Source organism: Trachinotus anak, unplaced genomic scaffold, assembly GCF_046630095.1.
Source record: "Trachinotus anak isolate AG129_WGS33_773 ecotype Australia unplaced genomic scaffold, CSIRO_AGI_Tana_v1 ptg000016l, whole genome shotgun sequence".
Lineage (NCBI taxonomy): Eukaryota > Metazoa > Chordata > Actinopteri > Carangiformes > Carangidae > Trachinotus > Trachinotus anak.
The window spans coordinates 22,200,340-22,225,696 of record NW_027273867.1 but is presented as its reverse complement, the minus strand read 5'-3'; the positions used below and the strand labels follow the sequence as shown (position 1 = coordinate 22,225,696).

General features: G+C 40.8%; 1 protein-coding gene across 10 annotated transcripts in view; it reads left to right on the top strand.

Moving 5' to 3' along the window:
* Window positions 1-25,357, top strand: part of pvrl2l (PVR cell adhesion molecule related 2 like) — a 297,403-nt gene that overhangs the window by 135,100 nt on the left and 136,946 nt on the right. For all 10 annotated transcript variants that reach the window (XM_071501089.1, XM_071501090.1, XM_071501083.1 and 7 more), the window contains 5 exons: window positions 5,488-5,600; window positions 8,776-9,019; window positions 20,072-20,365; window positions 24,297-24,414; window positions 25,063-25,211. In XM_071501089.1, the coding sequence (XP_071357190.1) occupies window positions 5,488-5,600; window positions 8,776-9,019; window positions 20,072-20,365; window positions 24,297-24,414; window positions 25,063-25,211 (918 nt within the window). The remainder of the gene's footprint in view (window positions 1-5,487; window positions 5,601-8,775; window positions 9,020-20,071; window positions 20,366-24,296; window positions 24,415-25,062; window positions 25,212-25,357) is intronic.

The following is a 25,357-nucleotide window of genomic DNA, read 5'->3' as shown; positions in this document are numbered from 1 at the left end:
ATGTTAATGTGGATGAGTGTGCACCCCATCAGCATATCCCTCACGCTTACGCTGAGTGTCTGTCTACATGGGGAAGCTCCACATAAACAGGCAAATGCCACAAGCCTCTAAATGTCAATTAACTGTGATTCATCTCTCTGGTGCATTGGGAGGGAGGCAGAGTGTGGCCATTCATTTAACCGCCTCCTCTCTCTTTGACTTTCCATTTACGTTTAGCTGATGCTCCAATTCACTGCAACTTCCACTGAGTGAAACAGTAGAATAAGCTGCAAATTGTGGGATCACTGGGGTTGTGAGCAGATAATGGAACGGATTGAAAAAATGAGGGTCATAGTGGTGCATTGACACCAATTTCACTGATAGCAGGACAACCATATGTGTGATATGCTTCTAGGATAAAAATAAATAGCATAACCATAGTCAACAATTACATGGCATTCCACAAGGCAGGCAGTTTGCCCCTAATAATTGTCTGCAACAACTGTGAAAGAGTGTGCTTTAGTAAAATTTGGCAAAAATATATAACTTGACTGTGGATCAAGAGGCATCCAGGTATTAATTTTTCCTCGTCATTGAACTGTGGTCACAGTTCCCAGGTTTCTGAATTGAGCATAGAAGAAAGAACTGCTGTGGCTATAGCAAATAATACATTGTATGTAGCCTCTGCTTCTGTATTCACTAAAATCACACATGGTTATTATTTCTATTCATTTTTACAGGGAAAATAAGTTAATTTTAACTCTGAAAAAAATTTGCACGAAAAAATGTATTGGCCTGATTTGAAGCCCAATCAGCAGGTCTTTTCCACCTTCTCCCATTTATCTCTACAGAGGTGTGATGAAAAGCCAATTCTGAGTGGCGGGATCACTGAAATGTAAAACAAAATTTTAAAACCTTCCTCAAGCAGAGGGAAAGACAAGAAGTTTTTGGTGTGAAGGAACAGAAACCTAATCTGGGAAACTTAGGTAGAAAGTGGTTTCCAATCCTTGGCAGGTCCCAGAGAGACCACATTGCCCAAGATGTTTGATGTACTCGTGGTATATCTCTATGAGCTTTCCAAGATTTTCAGCCAGCTTAGGTAATTTGAGAAACAGTCGAATGAGTACAAATGTCTGCTTATGCAGAGGATGTCAGTTGAGTAGGCGGACCTTCAGTGTGTCCCAGGATACAATCACATACATGCCACTAAAAGAATGTGGCCACATGCCGCCCTGACAACCTCTGAATGTGGTCTTAGAGATTGATTCTCACCTGCACTGCAGCTGTCCACTTGTGATGGGATCACATCATGTTAATGTCCAGGATCTTCAGTCTGTCTCAAGTCTACAGCTCTGTTGTCTTGTTTAAGGGAAAGCTGCAGTTTATTCACAGCTCTGGACATTGTTTGCATCAGTTATCATAATCTTGTACTTACTACAGCTAGACCAGGATTTTGTATCATCTGATACTGACTCAGTGCAGATACACCAGTATCAGTTTTATCAATGTTGTTGGCTGATGAGGAACAAGAAACTGAGGGACAGAAATGCCAAAATGGTTTGAGGTCATTTAGGAAACAGTGTCTTTTCCACATATTTTGTTCCCAAGAAAAAAAAGTAGATTTTTCCAATGTAAAATATCCAGCTTGGTTTGTGTATCATAAATAAGACATGAACTAAGCTGAAATCTTTCTTAAAAAGGAAAAAATCCTAATGGATCTATATCAAGATTAGATTTTATCAGCACTGGTTTAAAAAATGCAGCCGTCTAAAAACAGTCTGGGATTGACTGCTGTGAATGTTTTTTGCTTGTGTTTCTCATTGTTTACAACCAGTCTGCTCATTTTCAGATCTCGTCAGTTACTCTAGTGAAAACATCAGAAGTTATAGAAGCAATAGCCAGAGCTGCCACCATTTTCAGTAAACTGTTTGCTTTAAAGCGTTTTGTCTGATATTTATGTTTATATTTGGCTCATATTAATATGATCTCACGCACATAACTTCAGAGGGATAATTTGCGAGATGGCTGCAGCTCTAATCTATAAAGTCCAGGTTATGCAGTCTGTGATACATGTCTGTGTCAGAACAACATTTACAGGCAACATCAGATGCTTGACCCTAAAAAACACCCATCAAAACGTCCACAAGTGTCAACTTTTCTGTGGGGGAGGTGGTCATGTTGGTGTGTATGAAGTGTATGGAGAGAAACCTTTCACTCGTCTCGCCTCTCTCAGCCAGTCAGCTTCGTTGCCACGGGGCTTTTAGGAGTCAGGCTCAGAGGATATGAATCATTTCTGATGTGATCTCATGCTCTCTGCTCCTTTCCTTTCACTCCTTCAGTGTTTCACTTTTTCCTCCTCATATCTCTTTTTGGCCATTTTCAAACTTCCCCACTCTGTGGCCTCCTTTTATTCTCCTGCACTCTGTTTTTTAGTCATTCCTCTTTATTCCCTCCTCCAGTCTCCCCCTGCAGCTCCATCGCCTTCAGTCTCTCTTTGATTTAGTCACTTTACTCTTATAGATCTTTTTTCTCAGCCTCTTTCTGTTACTCTTTTATTCTTTTGCATTTATCCCTCCCCATAAATTTTTCTTCCATCTTTCTTCCAGCTCCTTTCCTACCCTTCTGGACTTTTTCTCTTTGAGTATTTACAGTAGCTCTTTTAGTCTTAAACCATAGTTTTTTTCTCTCTCCATCATCCCTTCTGTTTCTGTTTCTATTATTTTCCCCTGCGTCACAGAAGAGATTTCACTGACCACTATGAATAAGCAGAAAGTTTGTGATTCATGGCTTTGGTGAGGCTGTTTGGTGTGTCCGTGTGTGTGTATGTGTGAGAGAGTATTTTTACATCTTAGCTTCCTTATGAAAAGTGGGAGTTGTGTGTTGATGTGTTTAATTTGTGTTTTTTGTGCATAAGAGAAGAAAAAAGAAAGGTAACGAAGAAAACATGAGACACGGGTGAACTTTCAGTTCATATGTGGAAAAACTGGTGGCCTGTAGTTTGCTTTTATGTGTTTTGCATGTGTATGCATATCTGCCTTACAGTGAGAACAGATAACTGTTTTGACAGCCCACTGTCTCCCTCAGGGTGGAGACTGTGGTTCAGTGACTGAGTCAGTCTCATATGCACTCACACTACAGTGAGATGGCCTGATTTATGCACACACACATGCACACACACACAGTCAGATGTACAGTAACCACACAAACACACACACCGTTAAGCATTCCTGTGCCTTTACACACAAAATTCATTCCTGCACACATGGGCGGCGACATGGATGCACACATGTTGTAAAACCAAAACAAACAACACCCCTGCAGTACACACACACACACACACACACTCACTCTTCACACTGTTGTGACTGTGTTTTACAGCTGATTTGCAGGCAAAATCCCAGCCAGCCCATTCACCTCCACGCTGTGACATGTAACATATTGTCCTAATCAATCCCTCACACACTAAGAGGCTTTTTGCACTGGAACCACCCGGGGCCAGCCAGCAGCTCGTGAGCGCTTATCCTCTTTTCTTGTGGAGAGAGTGAGAGGCCGGCTCCCCGCAAGAATTTTATCTTTACAGGCGCAGAGGCTGGATGAGAGGGCAGAGAGTGGGGGGGAGTGGGGGGGTGTGTGTGTCTCGATTCCAGGACATGAACAATGGAAGACCCCTTGAAAATGTCACTTGAAGCCACATATGATTGTATGAGGAAGCTGCTAAACTCACTGAGCTGTGGACTTGGTCTAGATTGCATTAACGAAGGATTACAAGTTGTCTGTTTTGCTCTGTCTGATCCTTTTCTCTCTTTTTGTTTTCTTTCTTATTCTGTTTGAGCCATTCTCATGATTCTAAGGATTACATGTTCATTAAGGCTCTTTTCATGTGTTATATTTGAAGTGTTGATATCCATCAGAAGATATATTTGTGGTTTTAAGAACCGAAAACCATCTCAGTTTAGTTTTACATCTCCTCTCTCAGGCTTCTCTCTGGAGCTCTAGTAGCAACCGGTCAGTCAGCCAATCAGAAGAGAGGCTCAGAGTCTCTCCTTTGATTAGCTGACTGTTTTCAATATGGGATCTTTAAAAGTTCATAGATTTATAACACAGCAACATTTATAAGTTCTAAGTATCTATCTATCTATCTATCTATCTATCTAGGTATATATTTTTAACAAGGCACATTTGCAGCAGTATGTCTCACAGGTTGAGAGCTGCTTGTTGACAACTAACAGCCTAAGCTGAGAGGGACAGTTCATGTCAGCTGCTGAGGGGCTTTTAATGAACACATTTTTCACAAGGTGGTCCACAACAAGACAAGGCTCACCTGATAGTATGGAGTAGTGCTTTAGTCATCCTGTTGTTAAGCAAAATGTGTCCTGCTCATGGTTTCCTGCTGCTCTCACATGCAAATTAGTTTAAAGTTTTCTGTTGAAAGCCTCAAATGCACTTTCTGCTACATCAGTTTTATTTGTCAAATCCGTCTGAAATTCAGAAGAAGCCGTGCTCTCCCGTGGAGTGTATTTGAAAGCAGAGACCTGACAGAATTGGTAGCAACACTGACTTGTTTTGAAAAAAGCAAAAAAAAAAAAAAAAAAAGCAAGGTATCACAGCATCACAGTGACTTTTTCTCTTTTTGTACAAAAAGGGGGAAAAGGAAAAGCATAGGTTCAAAAGAAGTCTTGTTACTCATGATTTGAGCCTCAGCAGCAGATGCACAGCTGAGTCAGTCGATTGAAGAAGAGACAAAAAAAATCCTCTTGTCCAATTTACACTCAGTGTTCTGACACGGCCTGCAGATCAGCAGGTACTACACAGTGCAGAGGCGCTCCTCGGCTCGGACCATCCACCTTTCATCTTTGTTTAAGTTTGAATGAAGGGGGCAGCTCTCCAGGCTTGGTTTCAGTGAACCTGCGCCGGCCTGTCTGACCGGCCGTGCTCTCTCATTGCCACTTTTCATGCTCAAGCAAAGAGACACAGGCGCCTTTAACTGAATTTCAAACAGATTAAAGAAGCAGAACTGCCGAGCTGCCGTGGTGTTCCTCGAGGCTCGCCCCCTAGCGATGCCTCATGGTTGACAAGCTTTACTGTAATGAGGGCCTAGCTGAAGGAAGTTGGCTAAGACTCTGCCTGAGGCTTGTTATCAAAGGCTCATGATTCCGATTTTTTTTTTCTTCCTTTTTAATGAACTTGTCTGTGTTCATGCTTCTCCATAACCTTGTTTTAAAGCATCTAGAACACATAAAGGAGGTCGGTCCTCTCTTCTGACAAAAAACAAAACGAGTGGGAGGGAAAAACATCAATCACAGCAAATTTATTAGAATAGCACCAGATTCTTAATGAAATACTTCGAATGCTCCATGTTTCCCAGATTGTCTCCATCTTCTCCTTTTTACTCTGTTTGTTCTTCTTATAGTTTCAGTTCAAACAAACAAATGATGAATTATTCAAAAAATATCGGTTTTTGTGGATGACTGCGTAACCTTCCCCTTTGTCTCCTTTTCCTGCCTGTAGGTATCGCGGCTCAGAAAGTGCGAGTTGAAGAGGAGCTGGAGGCATATCCCACAGAGTCGGTTGATCTCCGCTGCCAGTTCATCGATGGAGGGGGCCGAACCAAGCTCACACAGGTTGGCAGATTAGATGCTTTTAGTAGGTTTGGAAGCACTCAAGCTCAGAGTGTCAGAGTAAGACTGACAAGGTGGTTACAGCTATTGGAGTGAATTCATTGGAAATTATGAGGAGACGACGGATTTATTTGGAGGTCTTAAGGGTCAAACCCTCCCCCATGATCTTTTCATTCTGCAGACACAATCAGGAAATGCCAACAAAGAAACTTCTGGTACAGACTGTTAAAGGAAAACTCTAAGCACATGAAGCATGGGAAAATGCTACATCATATCCAACTAACTTATTCTATGCTTCTTTTAAATTTTCAATTTGTGCATAAAAATTGAGTGGAAGCGATGTGGAGACTGTTCCTCAACTGAATACATGAAACAAAAAGAAATGCCATATTTCCAGTGTGTTGTTAATTTTGTTTGTTTGAGGTTTGGCTGCTGCCTCCATCTTCTCTTCTAATGGCCATGGACTGTTTATCTCAATGACCCAACTCTTAATATTCACATAACAACAGTGGCGAGGATAGAAATGCTCATTAATTAGTGTTTTCCTTTGTCTGTTATCTGGGAATTTGGTTCAAATTGGTAAAAAATTAAATATAAACTCGACTTGAATTGAGGTTTAATGAGCAGATAATTTACATATTAGAGTTATTTACTAACCAGCAACACGTGGGCTTGGGGACTCATGCAGCAGAGGTAACTGAAGTAAGAGGGGGAGCAGAGGGAGATGGTTAAAGATGGGTATGTTTGAAAGTGGGACATTTTCAGACAGTCTCCTCCTAAAGGCATTCATTGTGTAGCACTCGTTTGTACACAGAAAAGTAGTTATATGTAAATAATGAAAACCCTGCCTACTCTCTCACCTCTGCACACCTGGACAACCTCTGGATGAAGCAGGTGTGTTGTCAGTTCACATTGTTGGACACAGCCGACAGCGACACTGTTGACAATCTTAAAAACGCTTGGTTGGAAGCATAATGACCCGATCAGCTGGGGAAACAGCTGACTTCAATATCAATGTCATTTATGTGCATTCATTACAGAGTTGGCCCTGGTTGAGTTAGTAGATTAGTTAGTTAGTTAGTAGCTTAGCACAAACATGACAACAGGGGAACCAGCTCTCCTAGGTCCCTCAAAGGTGCTTTCTAACAACACCTGGCTGTCTGACTTACATGTTCTGTACGTGTATGTAACACATTTAAAAAATCTGACACTGTGGCTTAACAAGCTGTTATCTTAAACTGCAACTTCACACATTTCCACAGCTCTGAAGAAAATCCACACGTGTGTGTCCTGAGAGGCAGATCATGAAGTATCGACATTGTGTTAATGGTACACATGACAGTATCGTGATTGCAGATGTTAGGATGTCACGTCTTGTTGCTTTTTCACTGTCCATTAAGTGTAATTGCTCTTTTTGTACAGTTGTGATGACAGACTCTCTTTCCACCTCCCTACTTTCCTATTTGAGTCTGTAAAACACACAATTCTGAGAAAAAACACACAATAAACAAAGTCAGCAATGAAATTGACTGATTATTACATTATTGTCGTTATCTTTTTAAATTTTCTATAGACACCATGAAACCATTATCATGAATTCTTTTGACAACAATGCTTGTTTAGGGAAGATCTGATATTGCGACAGATGTAATTGGATTTATTTGTGACCAGGTGGCAAACTAACCACACAGTACTTTGGAACTGTTGCAATGCTAACATTAGCTGTTTCCTTTGTTCAAAGATCCTCACATCTACTCAGCACACAGAGATGAAACTGGCAGAAAAACAACAGCAAATAAAACAAACCGTTGCCCAAAATGTCAAAGTATTCCTCTAACAGTGCTGTCTGCGTCTGTTTTTCTGTCACCTGGCTAAATGTCAGCAATCAATATCACACTGTGTGTTTTGCATGATCTTGGTAATACGCATTGAAAATCATCTTAGAAAAATCATCTTTCTGAGCAGCGTTTAAATATTTTGTGACAGTTCTTTCCCCGTCACTGCCAGAGTTTCCACATACAGCTGATTTAATTGAAGTCGATTTATTTTACTGAACCCCAGATGACAACTTATCTGACAACACCTGAACTCTTCTGATGTAAGAGACTGATGTAGACTAAAGCAAAAACACTATTAGCTGCTAGCTTGTTCACTTTGAGCCTTGTGTGATCTGTCCCTGTGTGACTGGCGGATGGAATCAATACATAATTAGTTCAAGTAGAAAAACTGAAATTACAGACGCACTAAACTGCCTCTTGATATTTTCCCTACAATCTACATCTAACGAAGGAGTCTCATCCACCCATTTCTTCTGACATCTGGATTACAATTTGTCTTCCTCCTGCAACCTTCACCCCCCTCTGCTGTTGACTAAATGTTTATTGATGAACTTTATTCCCTCTCCATCCTGGTGTATGGCTTTAGACAGCAGTTTGTATTTGACACTGTCACTTTGAAAACTGGAAAGAAAAGAAAATCTATTTGGTACAACATAACCGTGTTCTCCCTCGCGGTACAGTCTCACACAGCCAGGACAGATATCAATATCGTTCACATTTCAGAAATCTGGAGAAGGAAAGCCTGCAAGATCACTCTCTTTGAAATTGTGTTCTTTATAATAGCAATGGGGTCCTTGAGCGACTGTTTGCCTGTCTAAGAGACCTTTAATTTCATCCTGTAATAGATTCTTGGCTCCTTACTCACGCAGCTTTAATTGAGTTTGACATTTTGCAGCTTTAAGTGAAATTATTTGAGTTGTCATGGAGGATAGAACAGCACAGATTTCAATATTTGTTCTCAGAAATCATTTTGTGTGCATGCACAGGAGCATGCCAGTGTCCTGAGGCATCTCGGTTTGTGACGAATGTCTCCTCTCCTTTCTCTCAGACTCATAACTCAGTCAAATTTAAACACACAGTCATGTTGCACATGTTTTTAGATTCAATGTAACTTATACTTTCTGAGGATATAACTACCTCTGATGTCTATTGTAAATAATGATCCATAAATCTGCTTAGAGTTCATAGAAAAAAGTGTCAAAGTAAGCCAGTAATAGTCTGTATGTACCATGGCTAAACTGCAAACACCAACCATGAGGAGCTCATCTGGCATGCTTCAGGTTTAAGTATAACCCAGGTCACTGAACCCAACTACAAATTACTGGTTTTGTTGTTTCCAGGTGTCTTGGATATGGGAACCCACTGATGGCCAAAGGGACAACATTGCTGTTTACCACCCAAACTATGGACAGAGTTTCCCCAACGTGGCTTTCAAGGACCGAGTTGTCTTCCTGCACAACAGCCTGGAGAATCCGTCCATTAGGATTTCTAACCTAAGAATGTCTGACGCCGGCCGTTACACCTGCGAGTACGCCACCTATCCCTCTGGAAACGAACAAGGGACGACTACCCTCATCATGCTTGGTGAGTACAGACGAACAAAATCAACAAGCTGCTGTCTATTTTCAGATATTGCTGAAAACGTTTCATGTTCACATGTAAAGGGTTAGAGCAGCAAAAGGTCAACAGTGATTCTCTTCTCCAAAAGAGAGCCGTGCTTGAAGCAGACTCTGAATGCCTGTTCTGCTACGTCAGCCGTGACAAGCGAGTGTGTCCCTAGCCATCTGCTTATCACTGCTTCCTATACAAGAGGTTCCCATTGGACCTGGGATCTAAGAAGAAGCAATTTAAAACATTTGACGAATATTCTCAGGGTGTATCCTGTTAAAAACAAGGAAGATGGGTGAGAGAGATTCCAATACAGACGTGGCATTGCATGTTAAGTATCAGCCTGTATTTAGACGCACTGTTCATTTTAATGTGTCGATCTGATTTTATCAGCAGGCAGTCTGCTACGTCAGATTAAAAGTAAGTCTTTACTCCAAACCCTTGCTCTTTAGGTTGAGCCAACATGTTTATGGGCTTTTGTATTTTGCTTTTGTAAGGCAGTATGACTATAATTATATTTATAATATTAGCAGCTTGACAGCCTTTCGGGAGGTAATTATAGATGCAGATGGAACTCACAGGTAATTGGTAATGGGTCTATATACTTTACCCACAGAGTTGTTTTCAGTGGATAGTAGGCTCCATTAAATGACTGGTATTAACTTATAATCAAACAATAACTGGAGGTAATATGGATTTGTTTGACAGCTGAGTCGGTTTAGTAAGAGAATGACTCAGCACAGTGGTAACATGCTCATGGTAATGGACTTACACAACATTGTCTGGTTCATTGTATTTTCCTGGTCAGTGGGTTTAATTGAGTTGAGTAGAGAGTTTAGTAGATACTCTACAGATGTTGCCCTTCGTCACAGTAACTTACCAACACATTGTCATTTCTGTGCACAAACACATCATCAGGGTGAACCTCCGCTGTGACCTTCTTAACATATGGGATTCAAACAGTCGTCATTTTCAGAACTACTTTGGCCAGTCGACTAAATTAATTACTTGTTGAGAACCCTTACTGTGATAATTAGATGACGCCAGTTAAGATAATCTTGCCATTCACACCGTTCTTATGCACCTAAATGTGGCAAATAATCACTTGACATTACTCACTGATGAATTCTGCTTCTGACTTTGTGACTGATTAACTAAGACTTTACATACATATCACATCAGCTATAGCTGTCTAATTAGACTAATATAATATATATGTTTCCCACTACATGTTTGGATCACACTCACAAGTATTGCAGTCAGACGTGGCAGCACTTTTCTGATCGAATCAGTGGAATCTGAGAACACAGACATGATGCATAGATTTTTAGATTCAGGGTGACTTGAACTTGAACGAGGACATTGTTATGATCAGTGTCCATCGTGAATTAACACCCTTGAACTGGCTTAGAAATCATAGAAGACAGACCCTACTTCTGAAAGCGATATGTGATGAAAGCCTTGCTCTGTCTCTTCCTGATGAGGGCTTCAGTGTTGTGAGTCCACTTCAGTTTTTATTGATCTGACTTGTAGGAGTACGCCCTCTTCACCTCCTCTTCCTGGATGGCACCAGGACAGGGGCCCTTCTGTTTCTCTGGTAGTCGACCACAAGCTTAGTGGTTTTGCTCACTGAGCTTCAGGTGATTGTTGATGCACCATGTGATTAAGCTCTCTATCAGTCCACTGCACGCCGCTGCAATAAGAGTCTCTAAAGTGAAGACAGTATTTTTCACTGGACTCACACATGTCATTATAGTGATGAGTTACATTTAGCTAAAAAACACTCAATACATTTGATTGAATTCCTTTAAACTCTGCACTACACACAGTGGCCTCAGTGTATATCAGGAGTCTGTTCAAACATGTCTGTAAACTGCAACTGGGCTGGTTGGCCGAGGCACACAACCACAACGCAGTAATTCTAGTGTTTTTTCTCCATGGTTTGTTATTATTGAATGTCAGTGTGGGAGAGTGCAAATAAACATCTTTAACAAGTTGCATTTTTCCTGTCATCCCAACCCCAGGCATCCTGCTGACATACAACACACACAGGCACACGACATAAACCTGCACAAACACATAATTAACCCACAAATGAGAATGGCCAAAAAGGTTGTAAATGGAATATACAAACAGAAATAAATACATAAATAAATATAACCCATAATAAGAAGAAACAAATGAATTAATGCAAATTAAATACAGAACAATACATAAATAGTTTCAGTATAATGGTAACATTTACTCACAGATGACAGTGTTAGGTTTCTTAAAAAAAAAAAAAAAAAAGGATAGAAAAGGGCTCCAGACATTATGGAACTTATTCACTGACTTTTAGTGGAATAACTGATTTTTTTTCTGCGGGAGTGAGAGGGAGGGGCAGTATCCCTCCATTTGAATAGCAATGTGTCGAGCCGGTAAAGAGGTGAAATCCAGCACACCCTGTTTGGTTTCGGACAATGTCAGTTGTAGGCGGGAATGTTGAAGACAGCGGTCATGGGGTTAGTCTCTGTGGACATTTTAAGATTTCAGAGGAAGTGTGATTCAGCTGGGTGAAGGCAGGACCATAACAAATGAAGAAGTGAGGCAGGGGCATGTTTACATTTGTCACAGATAGAGTCCACTAACCTCAGGGTTAGTTGGAGGGAGCTTTGTGTGCACGATGTACCACTTTGAGCTGTAAAAGTACATGAACTCAAACAACTTTAAATTGTGGCTGTGGGTGGTGTCTGAGGAGTGCACTTGTCTTAATTTTGTCTGAAGGGACTCCCACGGTATCAGACTTTGAAAACCCCAGCTCCAATTAAATAATAAATAGTATAATATTTAATTAGCCAAAGGTTAAGATATACACCTGTTAGTTGTCATTATCTGCACAGTTTAATTCCCATTTATCAGCAGGCTACACCACTGCAAACATTTAGCAAGTACTGATCCAGAATGTGAAATCTGGAGAACCACTTTAAGTTACCTTAGTGCCTTGATTTTTGAAACTGAGTGGATGTTTAGTTGCTGTTAGCAGGGGACGCATCCTGTTTGTAATGGGAGACAGCTGGTGTTATTCATCCACCCACATGTCCTCCCATTTGCACTCCGCTTACAAAGGAATCAGATTCCTGGTGTCTTTCTCTCGCAGTGAGCAGCACTGAGGAGGCTTCATGCTTGAATGTGAATAACAACAGTTCCCTTGATTGTCATGTGGAAGGGCTGTGCTTACAGTATATGGCCCGTAGCATCAGCACTTGTATAATTAAGAGTGCATACAATCAGCATGATGGCAGGCACAAGGACAGCACTTTTATTTAATATTCTGAGCAGTTTAATGCACGGTGCTTTTTCTTTTTGTATCATATGAATTTTCTTTGTCAGATGTGGGAGATGTTTGAGCCCTTTTTTAGTTTTCTTGCACAAATTTGGTGCCATCAGCTCAGAGCATTTTATTTATATGGTCCCAGCACAATAAAAGGAAGAACTGAGAGACAGTTTGGTTTCTGAAAGAAACAAAAGCATGCTTTCAGGTGCGGTGACTTGTATTGTGTAGTTAATTTGTTCCTGTCTCAAATGTGGGTCTGGGGATTCCTTATCTGCTACACTAAAATAGTATACATAGACTCTCTTGTAAGTCACTGTGGAGATGTTGTTCAGTAAGTGAGTAGTAATTAGAATAAATTCATTACAGTATGCCAGTGGCTGCAGCCAGTATGGTTCATGGAAAGAGGTGCTTTACAATTCCTTTCAAGCATTCTCCCAGCTGGCCCAGTAATATTTCCCTCAGTAGTTTTTCTAAGTAAACCTTCACACAACAATAGAAAATCCACTCTGGAAGCTTCTCTCACAGAACAGAGCACACAGGAGATGCAGAGCTTGGCTGTCTTGCAGGGAAAACATTGGGAGATATTCTGGCGGCCTTGCAGATGATGTGGGCTAAGCCTCCTTAACTGTGGCTGCTGCTGCTGGCACAAAGCAGACTGGGAAATACCTGCTAGGAAGCTCACTAACTCACCTTTTGTCTAGAGTTGCAGCAGTGCCAAACTCTCTGGGACAGACTCTCTACCATTAAAAAATGCACTTGGCAAACTAAGTCAGTGGAAGACAGTCACAGTTTACCTTATTGGATATAGAATCCATATGAGCCAATCACATTAGACCTTATTGAATCCAGAACTACTGGCAGCCAATCATATTACATCTTATTGGATAGAGAACCACCAGGACCCCAATCATATCACAACTTATTTAAGTATGAATACATAATCCTGACAGCCAATCATATTAGAACATATTGGATACAGCAGTACTGCCAGCCAATCGTGTTACCACTTATTGTGGTGTGAATAAAGAATCACTCACTTGACAGTGATATCATATCTTCTTGGATGGGGGACCATACAAAATGAATGGTAGGCAATTACACTGCATTGAATATAATGTAGCCAGCAGGACAGCACTGCAATTGCAGGTGAGCAGAGTCTAGTACATCAGTAGCCTGTTGCCTGGTGTTTCTAAGCCTCACAGTAAAAAATTATCCTCAATGTTTTGAATTTGAAGAGGAAGGTGGTGGGAGTCCAGGGGTTAGCGGAGTGGACCACAGACTGAAGGGTCACTGGCGAGACTCCATGCGTCAACTGAGTGAACAAGTGGCAGTGGAGTAGAGCTGCTGCAAGCATTTCTCTCATTTCTCAGGTGTGGAGCTGAAATTGATGGGTGGAGCTAAAGAGTTTTTTTTTTTTTTGGCAAAACATTAACATTATTGAAGTCCAGTGAAAAAAAACAGCAATCAGGCAATAAAATGAAAACTAGCAATCTGGCCACTGCATTAAAAATGTAGTTCAGCCTTAAGCAATGTCCCGATTGCATACTCCGCATTCTAGCTCAGTTTTTAAGCATTTATTATGCTCAGTCCAGACAAAGAAGACAATGTTGTTTCACTTTTAAAACGTAAAGTACATATTTACTTAATGTGTTCATTTAAAGTACATAGATTATAATTATTGTATCACATGCACCAAAAATGGCATCATTGATGCTAAATTACTTGATTTTGAGTAGGTGTTAATGTGTGTCATGTATTATGCCATAGAGATGGAAGAGGTGCTAATGCTAGGAAAAAGTGTGAAATTGTATATAGAATATACCACTGTTCATATTTAAATAATATTAGTATGGAATTGGGACACAGTGCAACACGAAGTTACTCTGGGGTCTGTTTGACTGAAGGAATTTGCAGCAGCTGCCTTCATGCAGATCACAAATAGATGAAGTGCTAATGTTTCACAAATAGTTGTCATTTGCTTGTTGTGGATAAATTTACCAGTCCCACAGGGCTCATCAAGCTCGTGCACTGGTCATTAGCTTAGCATTTGCTTTGATTAGTGAAATGCTTCAATATTAATGTAAAAGAAAACAATCTTATGTTGGAAACTGCAGCTTGTTTGTTGTGATTTTGGATGAACAGTTACCTGGTTCACTAGTTAGACTAGCTACTCTCCCAAGTTACAGCAAGCCGTTTCAGCCTTTAGCCATCTTGGTAACCCTGTTAGCAGACTTAGTTTTCTCTAAACCCTCACCTCCACCTATATTTTTCATGTCTAATAAAGGATTAACAGGTTTTTATTGAGCTTAAACTCTACATCTGAGTGTGATGTTTTCATGACTAAAACCTCAGTTTTTATTGAATTATTGTTTCCAGCCAGTGAACATAGGAATAAATGCTCTCCTCTACCTCAGCACCTGCTGTTCAGGCATGAAGCCTTATGACCCCAGTAGCTCCAGTCAGTTGCTCAGTAGCCAGCAGCAATACATTTGTGGTGGTACCAGGCAGCTCCCAGGTGAAAATATCTGTAAGAGTGAGAAACAGGTTCTTGCTCTGAAGAAATCATGGGTGCAAAGCAAACCTTCCCTGGATGAGTAAAGGTTTAACAGAAATTATAGAAGTAATCCCCTCGGCCTACCAGCACAGTGCTCACTACCCTTTTTTGGTTCCAGTGCTGACGACACACAAAACCACATCCTACCTGAGTGGAACTACCTCAACTTCCAGAGTTACTGATATCCTCAGGTAAGGAGCCTTTATGGTGGGAGAAGATCACATCAGGAAAACAAGAATAGAACATTTTCCATACACTGAAAATTTGTCAGCGGATGCACCAAAATTACAATAACAAATGGAGCATCCACCGTCTTTATTGTTGAGTTGTTGATAACAGAGGAGGGAGTGCACATTTGCCCTCAGATAGGAGCAGTGAATCAGTGAAATTGCAGTTTAATGCAGCAGCACAAAGGGACTTGAAATGTGAGGCCTCCGGGCTTTTTATCCATGTTTAGAGGAAGTCTGAGCTGGATTTAGAAGTAAAAATGATGTTTTCAGTTTTCACTTTTTGCTTTGGAAATTATTATTTATTTTTGTTTTGTTTCATTTTTTAAAAAATTTCATTTAATTCATTTTTTAGGCACTTAGCTAGTGCTCTCAAGCTTAAATTAGCTAAATCAGTCTCAAGCTTAAATAAACACATTTTGTCAACGTTTCTAGCAGCCAGTAATGAGTTGTCAAAACAACACACAGGGCAGAATAATTGCGGTATAAACTATTCCTGTGTTCCTTGAATATTCATTTATTGCTAACAGTTGAGGAGACGTTGAGAGCCAAACAGATGTTTTTCCCAACAATATCTGGAAATATGCAGCAGCAGTGTGTCAAGCTGAGAGATGTTTACAAACCTGGGCAGCTGGTGAGACATGAATCCCAAAAATCTAACAAGATCCAGAAGCTTTTATTGATTTTTTTGGCTAATATATGCAGCAAAGTAGAGAATAAAAAAAATACATCACTTGGCTGCATTCATCAGGGTACGGCAGTGAATAAATCCATGTTTATGGAGGGAGAGGAGGAGGAAAGATTGATATGTGCCACCAGTCACTGCTGCTGCATCCAAATCTGTCTGCTGGGTTTCAGAGTTACCAGACATTGTCTGGTGATCCTACTTCATATTAAAATCCCAGCTGAACATTGGTGACATATTGAAGTTTTTATAGGCCAAGTGAAGCATTTAGCATGTCTCCATTTTGTGCTTGAACCACTGTCTCATCCAGGTATTCAGAAAGTAGTCAAATGTACTTTCTGTGTCTTTCCCGTGCTGTGGATGAATTCAAAACAGATGGAGGATTGATGGATGATGTTGACAAGAAGTCAAACAGTTGTTTAGACGTTAAACTAAGAATCAAAAATGAGCAGAAAAGTCAGAGGATCACTAAAGTCGTCCTTTGGAGAGAATGAATATTTTTAAGACAATGAATCTAAGAGATACAGAGCTGCTGTATTTTAATGGCGACCACAGTGGTGCAGTATGATCATAGTGATCTGCTAATTGCCTTTATCAGCCTGTGGAATTGTACAGATTACTTTAAACGGTTTTAAGAGGCACACACAGAAACACAACCCAGATATGAGATGAATCTGGGTCAAATTTGGTTAATTTGAGGCAGTAAATAGGTCAGTTATGGCAATGGTGAGGGGAGTTTTGGTCAAAAAAATGTCTAATCTCTAACCAGCCACATGTAAGTTATGTGCAACAAACCACTTGTAATCTGGTTTAGAGCTGGGTCTTCAAAAGACTCAAGTCTGGCTCCAATCTGGCTCAGTTCGCTTCCATATCATTGTTAGGTTGTTCTCCTTCCAGCCAAAAATGATGGCTTCATTGCAGTTTGCTGTCTGGGTGCCTGGTTGGTTTCAACACAAACTCTGTGACTATGACAGATGTCAGCTGTCCTGTGAGAATGCCACCTTAATCCTGCAGCAGCCGGCTTCACACTCAGCTACAAATCTTCACACTTGGCAGATATTCCCAACTTGTTTAGGATCCGAACTGGAAATCTTCCAGTCACAGACCTTGTTCTGTGAGAGCTGCTAAGGTGAAAAGAAAGACTGTCTTAGAGAAGTCCCAGGTTCAAGTTTGGACCAGCGTCTGCTCTGCAGAAGTGTCCTGAGAATCCCTTCTGGCTATGGGGACAGTTTCACAGCATGTGTCTCTCTGAGGGACGACAAGCAAATGGCCCACTGTGGAAATTTAGAAATTTAAGCCAGATTGTTTGTGTAAATCATATACTTTATATTGGCGTAGTATATGTAGATTTGGACGAGTTTATAACTGCAATGTGTCTGTTATAAAAACCACAATCCTTGGCTAAGCACTCGTCAAAAGGTAATTTGAATACTTAAATCGAAGCATGTGGTGAATATGACTTGTACAGAAATGTGTTCACCTCTGAAGCTTTCTAAGTGCTTGGTTTCCTAAACCAAACACATCTCATGCAGTTAATGGTGTTTGGAAAGATTACCGTAATGCATTTTTCCTGTCTCCCTGTCAGTCGCTGGCATTCAGCCTGCTGATACTACCACAGGGTGGGTGGGGGCGGGTGTGGGGGAGGGTGCAGTGTTTATTCACCTCTGTTAGTGTGGCTTCCTGCTTGCTTTCTAATTACCCTGTGCTCAGAATGCCTCAGACCGATGTGAGGAGTAGCAGCAGGCTCCATTGGATGTAATGTCACGAAACACATCAGGGACGGATACTCTTGACTTGTTAAAGTTCCCAAATCAATCCAAACCCCTTTCCACCACTGTGCTTTACGCTCCTCTTCTTTCTGCACAGTCAGTCTCTCTCTCTCTATGTCTATTTTAACTCCCCTGTTGTCCTCTCTGTTTGTGTCCCCTCTGCTCTCTTTTGCTTCACTCCTTCTTGTGTAAACTCTCTCCTCTCTGGTCTTGATTCGTCTCAGCTCTCCACATCTATTCATGATTTTTTGTTTCATCCACTGCCCTATAAGGCTTTCAAGACCTTTTAAATGCAGCCAGTTAAAATAGCAAAGCTAACACCGTGATGCACCATCCACAAATAAGCATAGCCAATGACTAAGACTCTAAATTGAAATAATAAGAAAGAGATAATGATTGTAAATAAAAGGAGGAAGTCAGTTGTTAATCAGAAATCAAGATGTGTTCACTGAAGCGGAGACAGTGAATTTTTCCTTCTGACCCCTGTTGCATATTAATTCCAGAAGATTAAGAGATGTGGGGGAAAAAGGAGAATATTTGAAGTGTGATGACTTGCTTGAATTCAAAATTGATCTTGTGGTCCTGCAGAAGTTGCTCTTAAAATTCACCACCAGCTTGATGCACTGATGTCCTGTTGAGTTACCAGTAAACATAGCTAATAAATAAAAGTGGAGGAGGACATTAGCGAGCAAAGTCGTGCTGGTCAGATAATGTGATCTGTCACACTCTGAAATCCAGCTTCAGTAGTGTTCATCCTTCATGTTGGAAAGGGGCACAGCAAAATTCCTCCAGAGAAGGTAGAGACGCAATGCCATTAACGTACAGAGATGTACAGTTCACATTTACAGACTGGAAGACATTCGTAGTTTTGGCTAGAGTAGCCTTACTCTTTAACTCTCTGTTTCCCTAAAGGTCATCACTCTCAAGGTTTACAGGTCAGAGTTCACCACAGTTGAACTCCTTGTGAAACATGGTGCAGATTTACTTCTTCCCCAAGAGCAAATCCTTAAATGATGTATCGATTTCGCTGTGAAACGTCACCATTTTAAAAGCTGGTAAAACCTTTAATGGTCTCATTGAAATTATCTCAGTGCTTCTAAGGCCTTAACAGAAAGTATTTTGAAAATGCTAATGATGTACCTAGCATTTATATGTTTGTTCTGTTGGTTGGTGGTATATATTTCTCATTATCTTGAATGAATTTTACTGGAGAAAATTTTCAACCATTCTAACGATTAATAGAAATATATACTTGCTGGTCCTTTAAAATGAAAAAGCAAGGAGCTCTCTCTTGATTCATTAAATGGAAAGAAATCCACCGAAGAACAAGTAGACAAATCAGGTTCTCCAGTGACAGAAGGCAACGCATGGACAAAGACATGTGTTTTAATTGTTGTAATTCCCTGACTTTTTCTTGATAAGTAAAAAATTTCATCTTCCAGTATGTGGATTACTGTCTCTGTATGCAACAGATTGAAAGGCAAATCCATTCTGCAGAACAAGATGACACAAAAAAAGAATAAAGAAAAAGTAAATTACAACACTTGACATCACAAAATAATGAAATTCACTGACATTTACAGATTGATTGGAAGTGTAAGGGGTTGTTTTTTTTCCATTTTAAGAAAGGAGGGACATTTTCATGGAACATTGCCACTTTATAGAACAAGTCCGGTTTGATTTAACAAAGCTAATGTGACGGCAGACGGAAAGCAATGTTTTGCATATCACAGTTTTAATGTGAAAGCCTTCTAACTATCGGGATGTTTGATGTTTCCCTTCAGTTGAGGGATTTACCTGCGAAGAATCCTGTGATGATGAAGCTCGCTCAAAACCCTCGGGTTGATGTTGAAAACTGCATTATCCCCGAGTCAGAGACAAAACGTTTTAACAAGCTTACTTTTTAAAACGTTAATAGCTTTGAAGGTACAATGTTTGTGTTCTGCTGTGGATTAGTTAAGAGGCTGTTGCAATGTGATGAGAAACTTCTAATAACTCGATTCAAACATTGTAATAATAGTTTATAACACCGTACACCTTTACATACTGTAAGACTTTTAGGGATGTGACTGCACTTTCTCTCTCTGTCTCGCTGATGTTGAGTGGCCTAGGGTCACAGCAGAATGCCTTCCCCTCCTCTGAGTTTCATTACAGCCACAGTAGGATGCCACGGTGTATATGCACAACAAACTGATTGAACCTCCTCCTCCTCTGCTCTCTCCCTGCCCTCCTCCCTCTTTTCCTCCTCTGCCTCATGTTTGATGTCTCTCTCCTTTCACCACCCTTTATTTTTTCATCTGCTTCCCTCCACTTACATTTTTCTTTCTTCTCTGTTCTCCTCATCCTTTGTGTCATGTCTGGATTCACATTATCTCTTCTCTCTCACATCTTCCCTCTGTTCATGTTTCCACCCCCTTTTTTTGGTTAATCCCCCTCTCCGTCCTTCCCCATCTCTTTCTTTATACTCTCCCCCCCTCCAGCCAAGCCTAAGAACTCAGCCAAGGTGATGACTGTCCAGGCCGGCACCAAATCGGTGGTGGTAGCCCAGTGCGAGGCGGCAGAGGGCAAACCAGCAGCTACCATCAAGTGGCTGGCGTCGGTCGGAGGCAACCACTCAACCAGCACCACGAACGGGCCGGACGGGACGGTGACGGTACGCAGCGAGTATCGTCTGGTTCCCACGCCGACAGATAACGGCAGGGAGGTGACCTGCATGGTGGACCAGAGGACACAGGAGCGACCTTGGGTCTATCCTGTGAAGCTCTCCGTGGAGTGTAAGGAACACACGCACACACACACACACACACTTGCAATTTTACATGATAACATGTTTGTTTTCACATAGTCATAATGTCTTTTTGAGCATAAAGAATAAACGATGCAGAGTCCTGGAGGATACTCTCTCCCCATCACGTGTCACGACTCCAACTAAAGATACAAAAAGCTTAACTGGATCCAAAAGTGCTGACTGCCAGTAACTTCAGACACAGATCGATACCTTTATTACTAATCTATAGACACTACACAGATGCCAAGTATAACTCCAAACAGTCCACATTCATATCAAAGCTGCGATGAGATGGTTTTACTTAAATATGTTTGAGGGCAGCACTTCCTCCACACACTGTAAGTCACTTCCCTAATGAAGATCCATTTCATTTTATTTGTTTTTAGCTAAAGAGGCCCAAGAAGAATGATACCCATTAGTTTGCAAAACAGAAATATCAGACTAATTAAACTATAAATATATATATATAATATATATATATATATATATATATATATATATATATATATATATATATATATATATATATATATATATATATATATATATATATATATACATATATATATATATATATACATCCTGTATATACAATGTATAACTGCAGCAAAACTCAGTACACCATTCATTAGTGAGATTTCATTGTTCGTTTCTCTCAGATGATTCTGTTCCGCTGCTCTTTGCTGGAGAGGTTTTGTTGCTTCTACCTTCCAAGTTAAAATACCTCAAAGGTGTTGTATTGGATTCCAGTCAGGGCACAAACTCCGACAGACAATAGTTTGCAAAAAAAATCATCAGCTTATCATTATTTTAGCACCTTGTTCATTCAAGTAGCCTTGAATGGAAATAACAGATGTCATATTATACGTTGCAGTGATCACAGGTAAACTGACTTTTGTTGCACTGAGGTTGTACTTACTTCAAGGCCTGTATTTTCAATGCCATCTCAATGTGTTCGGTCCCTGTGTTTGTTTAGTCAGCATCTCATTTATTATGGGGTGAGGTTGTTATGCAACCAGCTGCTGGATCTCTCTTGCGTGAATTTGCAAGGGAGCGAGAGCTTAAAGCCATCTCTTAAAACCAACTCTGCCTCAGATAAAGTTGTCTTAAACCTTTATTCACCAAGCACATGTTTACTAGTTTACCTAGTAAGCTGAAAGATTACAGTAGCCTATAACGAATATTCATTTTATCAAACAAATGACCTGGCATACTTCTATGTTACAGTTATTTTAAGATTATAATTTACCATCTACACTTCAGTCTTGTTATTGTGATCCTGTACAACAACAGGGTGGTGTACACAGCATCCTTCAAAGTGTGTTTGTTCACCACCACCTCGTTTTAGTTCTTAAGCAGTGTAAGCAGATTGTGAGAAATGTACACATCCATAATTCTGTAATTACATACAATAGAAGGACAAACAGAACAGTGACTGTGGTAACACCCAATCTTAAACCTAAACCCAAGTGTTCAGAGCTGTACGTCAGAGGTAAGAAGCACAAAATGTTGGCACTGGAGGGAATTTTCTTCTTTTTGTTCTTTTAGGACTTTTTGGCCTCAGAAATATAGAAAATCAACAGCGAAACACACACACACACACACACACACACACACACACACACACACACACACACACACACACACACACACACACACATTGCTTTCATTGAATCCATTAAATTCCATTCTAATTTACATGGGATTAAAATATTACACAGGTTGAGCGTGGCTTTGCAGAGATTTAGGCACGCTGACAGCATCGTCTCAACCGTGTGACCCGGCTGCCGTTTACTGCAAAGATGGAACAGATTGTCTTTGTTCAGCCTCCTTTTTATAATCTGCAATTTTTAGACTGCATACGCACACACAGACAACATAAACACACAATCAACCTAAACCGTCAAGCTGTTACAGGAAAAACGAGGAATATGTGTAAGAAATTCTTAAAACAAGACCCCTGGTTACACACACACACACACATAGATTATCTTTGCTGCATTTTAAGAAACATACGCAGGCTGTGTCTCTGAAGGCCTGTATATGCGTGTAATTTCAGCATCTGTGTTTGTGTAGTATTCGCCTGTGTGGGGGCGTTGACAGTGCATATATAGTATATAATCAAAGATACGCTCAAATGTGAACACAAACAAGGCTGAAAGATCTCACCTGTTTGTATGATGTGGGCTGTAAGACACACACAAACATGCTTGTACCTCTACACTTGTGAGGACACTGATCCCTACATTTCTAACCCCAACTTAGACCTAATTCTGACTTTAACCCTAAAACCAAGCCTTAACTGAAGCGGCAAAAAAAGTCTTCACTCTCACAGTCGGTCCTCACTAAGATAGAAGTAGCAGAGGGCACACACAGTGTACACACTGTGACTCCTCTGTGTGTGTGTGTGTGTGTGTGTGTGTGTGTGTGTGTGTGTTAGTTTAGTGATGGTGTGAGGGATCGTGTCTCCTGTCTGCTGTGTAGCTCAGATCAGCTTTTATAGGTCAGCGCTCTCTAGGAGGAGCGCACACACGCACAAAATCACACACACATATAACACCACACACTTAGCCTCCTGTCCTGCTGCTTGTCTCTCACTGCCTTGACACCCTGTCACTCTTGAGACACACCTCTCTCTGTTTCTTTCTGTTTCTCTCTCTTCTTCTTTTCAGTCCTTCTCTCTGTCTTCAGATTGAATGTAAAAAAAAAAAAGCCACTTAGGATTTCTGCTTCTTTTTATCTTCCTACACACGAGGCCTTGGTTGGCTTCACTTAAACATGAGGAGTGACACTAACTGATTTTCTCATCCTCCTGGTATAAGAGAGCCATGATACTGGGGGGGGGCAAAAGTTATCTTTTTCTGTTTTACATTTTTACTCCAGATACACACATCACCATACGTACAGGGCGTGTCAAACCCTTTTTGTCTTGTTTGTGATGTGACATTTTGACACAAAATTAATAAAACATTTCAAACTGGCAGAGATTTGTGAAGGCAGTCTGATGTCATCCTGTTTACTATCGATTCTCCAAACGCTCACAGTGCACTGTGCGAATTGTTCATGTTATGAAAAGACGTATGCCTGTGACTTGCTGTTAAACACTGGTCTGCCACAGTTTACAGATGGTATGAACCACATAACTTCATGAAAAGAGAGGGGACCTTTCACTGAACTAGCTGGTTTCTTACTCGGTTAGCTTTCTTGCTAGTCAGCGCCACATAGAGTTATGAAGGGAGATGAGCTATTTCTAAGGTTGAGGAAGTAAAATTCTTGTTGATTTTCTGCACAGATAATTTGACTGGCATCCTCACCTCCAAGGTTAGGATGGAAATGAAATCCTCCTGTTGTAGCAGCACAAATACTGAGCAACTGTGTCACAATGAATTTGGTTCTTTGATGAAAAATCAAATGTACAAGACTCTGGGTCAGTAATGAATGAATTTGGTAACAATGACACAATCTTGTTTTTTTCACAACTGCTTCAACAAGGCATTGTGAATTTGTCACAGCTGTGATTTGAGCTACTGAATAATTTCTTCTCAACAGCAATGACAGCCAAGGTATCATAGGTACTGGGATATATTATAATACATGCAGAGCTGCACAAAAACTAATTTCATAAAAAGACATTTGAAACAGTTAAAACTGAAGGCCATAATATAAACACTAGAGTAGACTAGACTCTTGTGTCTCTATGTTGAGGAACATTAGGATATCATAAAAAAAAATTTGGAGCTACATGTGGGAAATACTTACAAATACCTAAAACGCTGAAGTGAAGAAATTAGCCATGAAGGCTAACATTCTGGCTGGATTGACATGAGTGAACAACGTCCAGTCCAGGCACTGTATTCTTGACATAATACAAAATAACATTACTTCTTTGTCTCTCTGTCACTCTCTCTCTCTTTCAGACCCGCCCTCTGTGTCCATAGAGGGCTACGACAACAACTGGTATGTTGGCCGTTCAGACGCCACTCTCTTCTGCCTGGCCAACGCCAACCCTGCGCCCACCACCATCACCTGGACCGCGTAAGAATCACACTCCATCCATCTGAGCGTTCGTCTCCGTCTCCCTCTGCCTACGTCTCAGAGACTGACAGAGTTTCTAATTATTGCTATAATCACAACAGAAGCCTACAATCTTTCCTCTTTAATGATCACTTCTTTGTTATTTTTGATAAACACGAATGATCTTAACATCTCGTCCTGATGGACAGATGGCGTGCTGTGTTGTGTGCGTGTGTGGTTTTCTTGATGAATATTGAGCAGGGAGACAGAGCGGCTGTTCACATGCCTGTGATTTCGCTCACATTAATGTCGTCTTTGAATATCACAGTCACAAACAGTCTCTTTTTTTCTTGTTTTTCAACTCTCAATCTATCTTTCCATATCTTCCTCAATCTCCTCTTTTCTCATTTTCCTCTCTCTCACTCTTATCGATTTGTCTTTTTGATTTTTCTTTGCTTTATCTTATTTTATGCAAAACATATGGTCTCCTCACTGCTTTCTCTGTCCTCTCTTTTGTTTTCTTCTGTCCTTGTTTCTCTTCTTCCCTTCATCCCTCCTTTCTCTTTTCCTTTTTCATCTAAATAAACCTCCTCTTCCCCTTCCCTCATTACCCCTTCCCTCCATTCCTCTTTCCTTCCTTCCATTCCCTCCTTTCCCTCCTCTCTGCAGGGCGTCCGGCTCGTTGCCAGACACGGTGGAGGTGGAGGGAAACAAGCTGATGGTGAGGAAGGTGGACGACGCCGTCAACACCACCTTCATCTGCGAGGTCAAGAACAAGCATGGGGCCAGCAGGCACCAGATCACCACCATCGTCATCGGTGAGTCCAGTGGCCGTCAGGCAGCACACAATGTGTGCAAGTGTGTGCACATGCACTCGACACGGAGAACAGTAGAGATGCATGTGTGTCCCCACAATATGATACACAACACAACATCACACAAAATGGGACTACTTTCTCTGTCT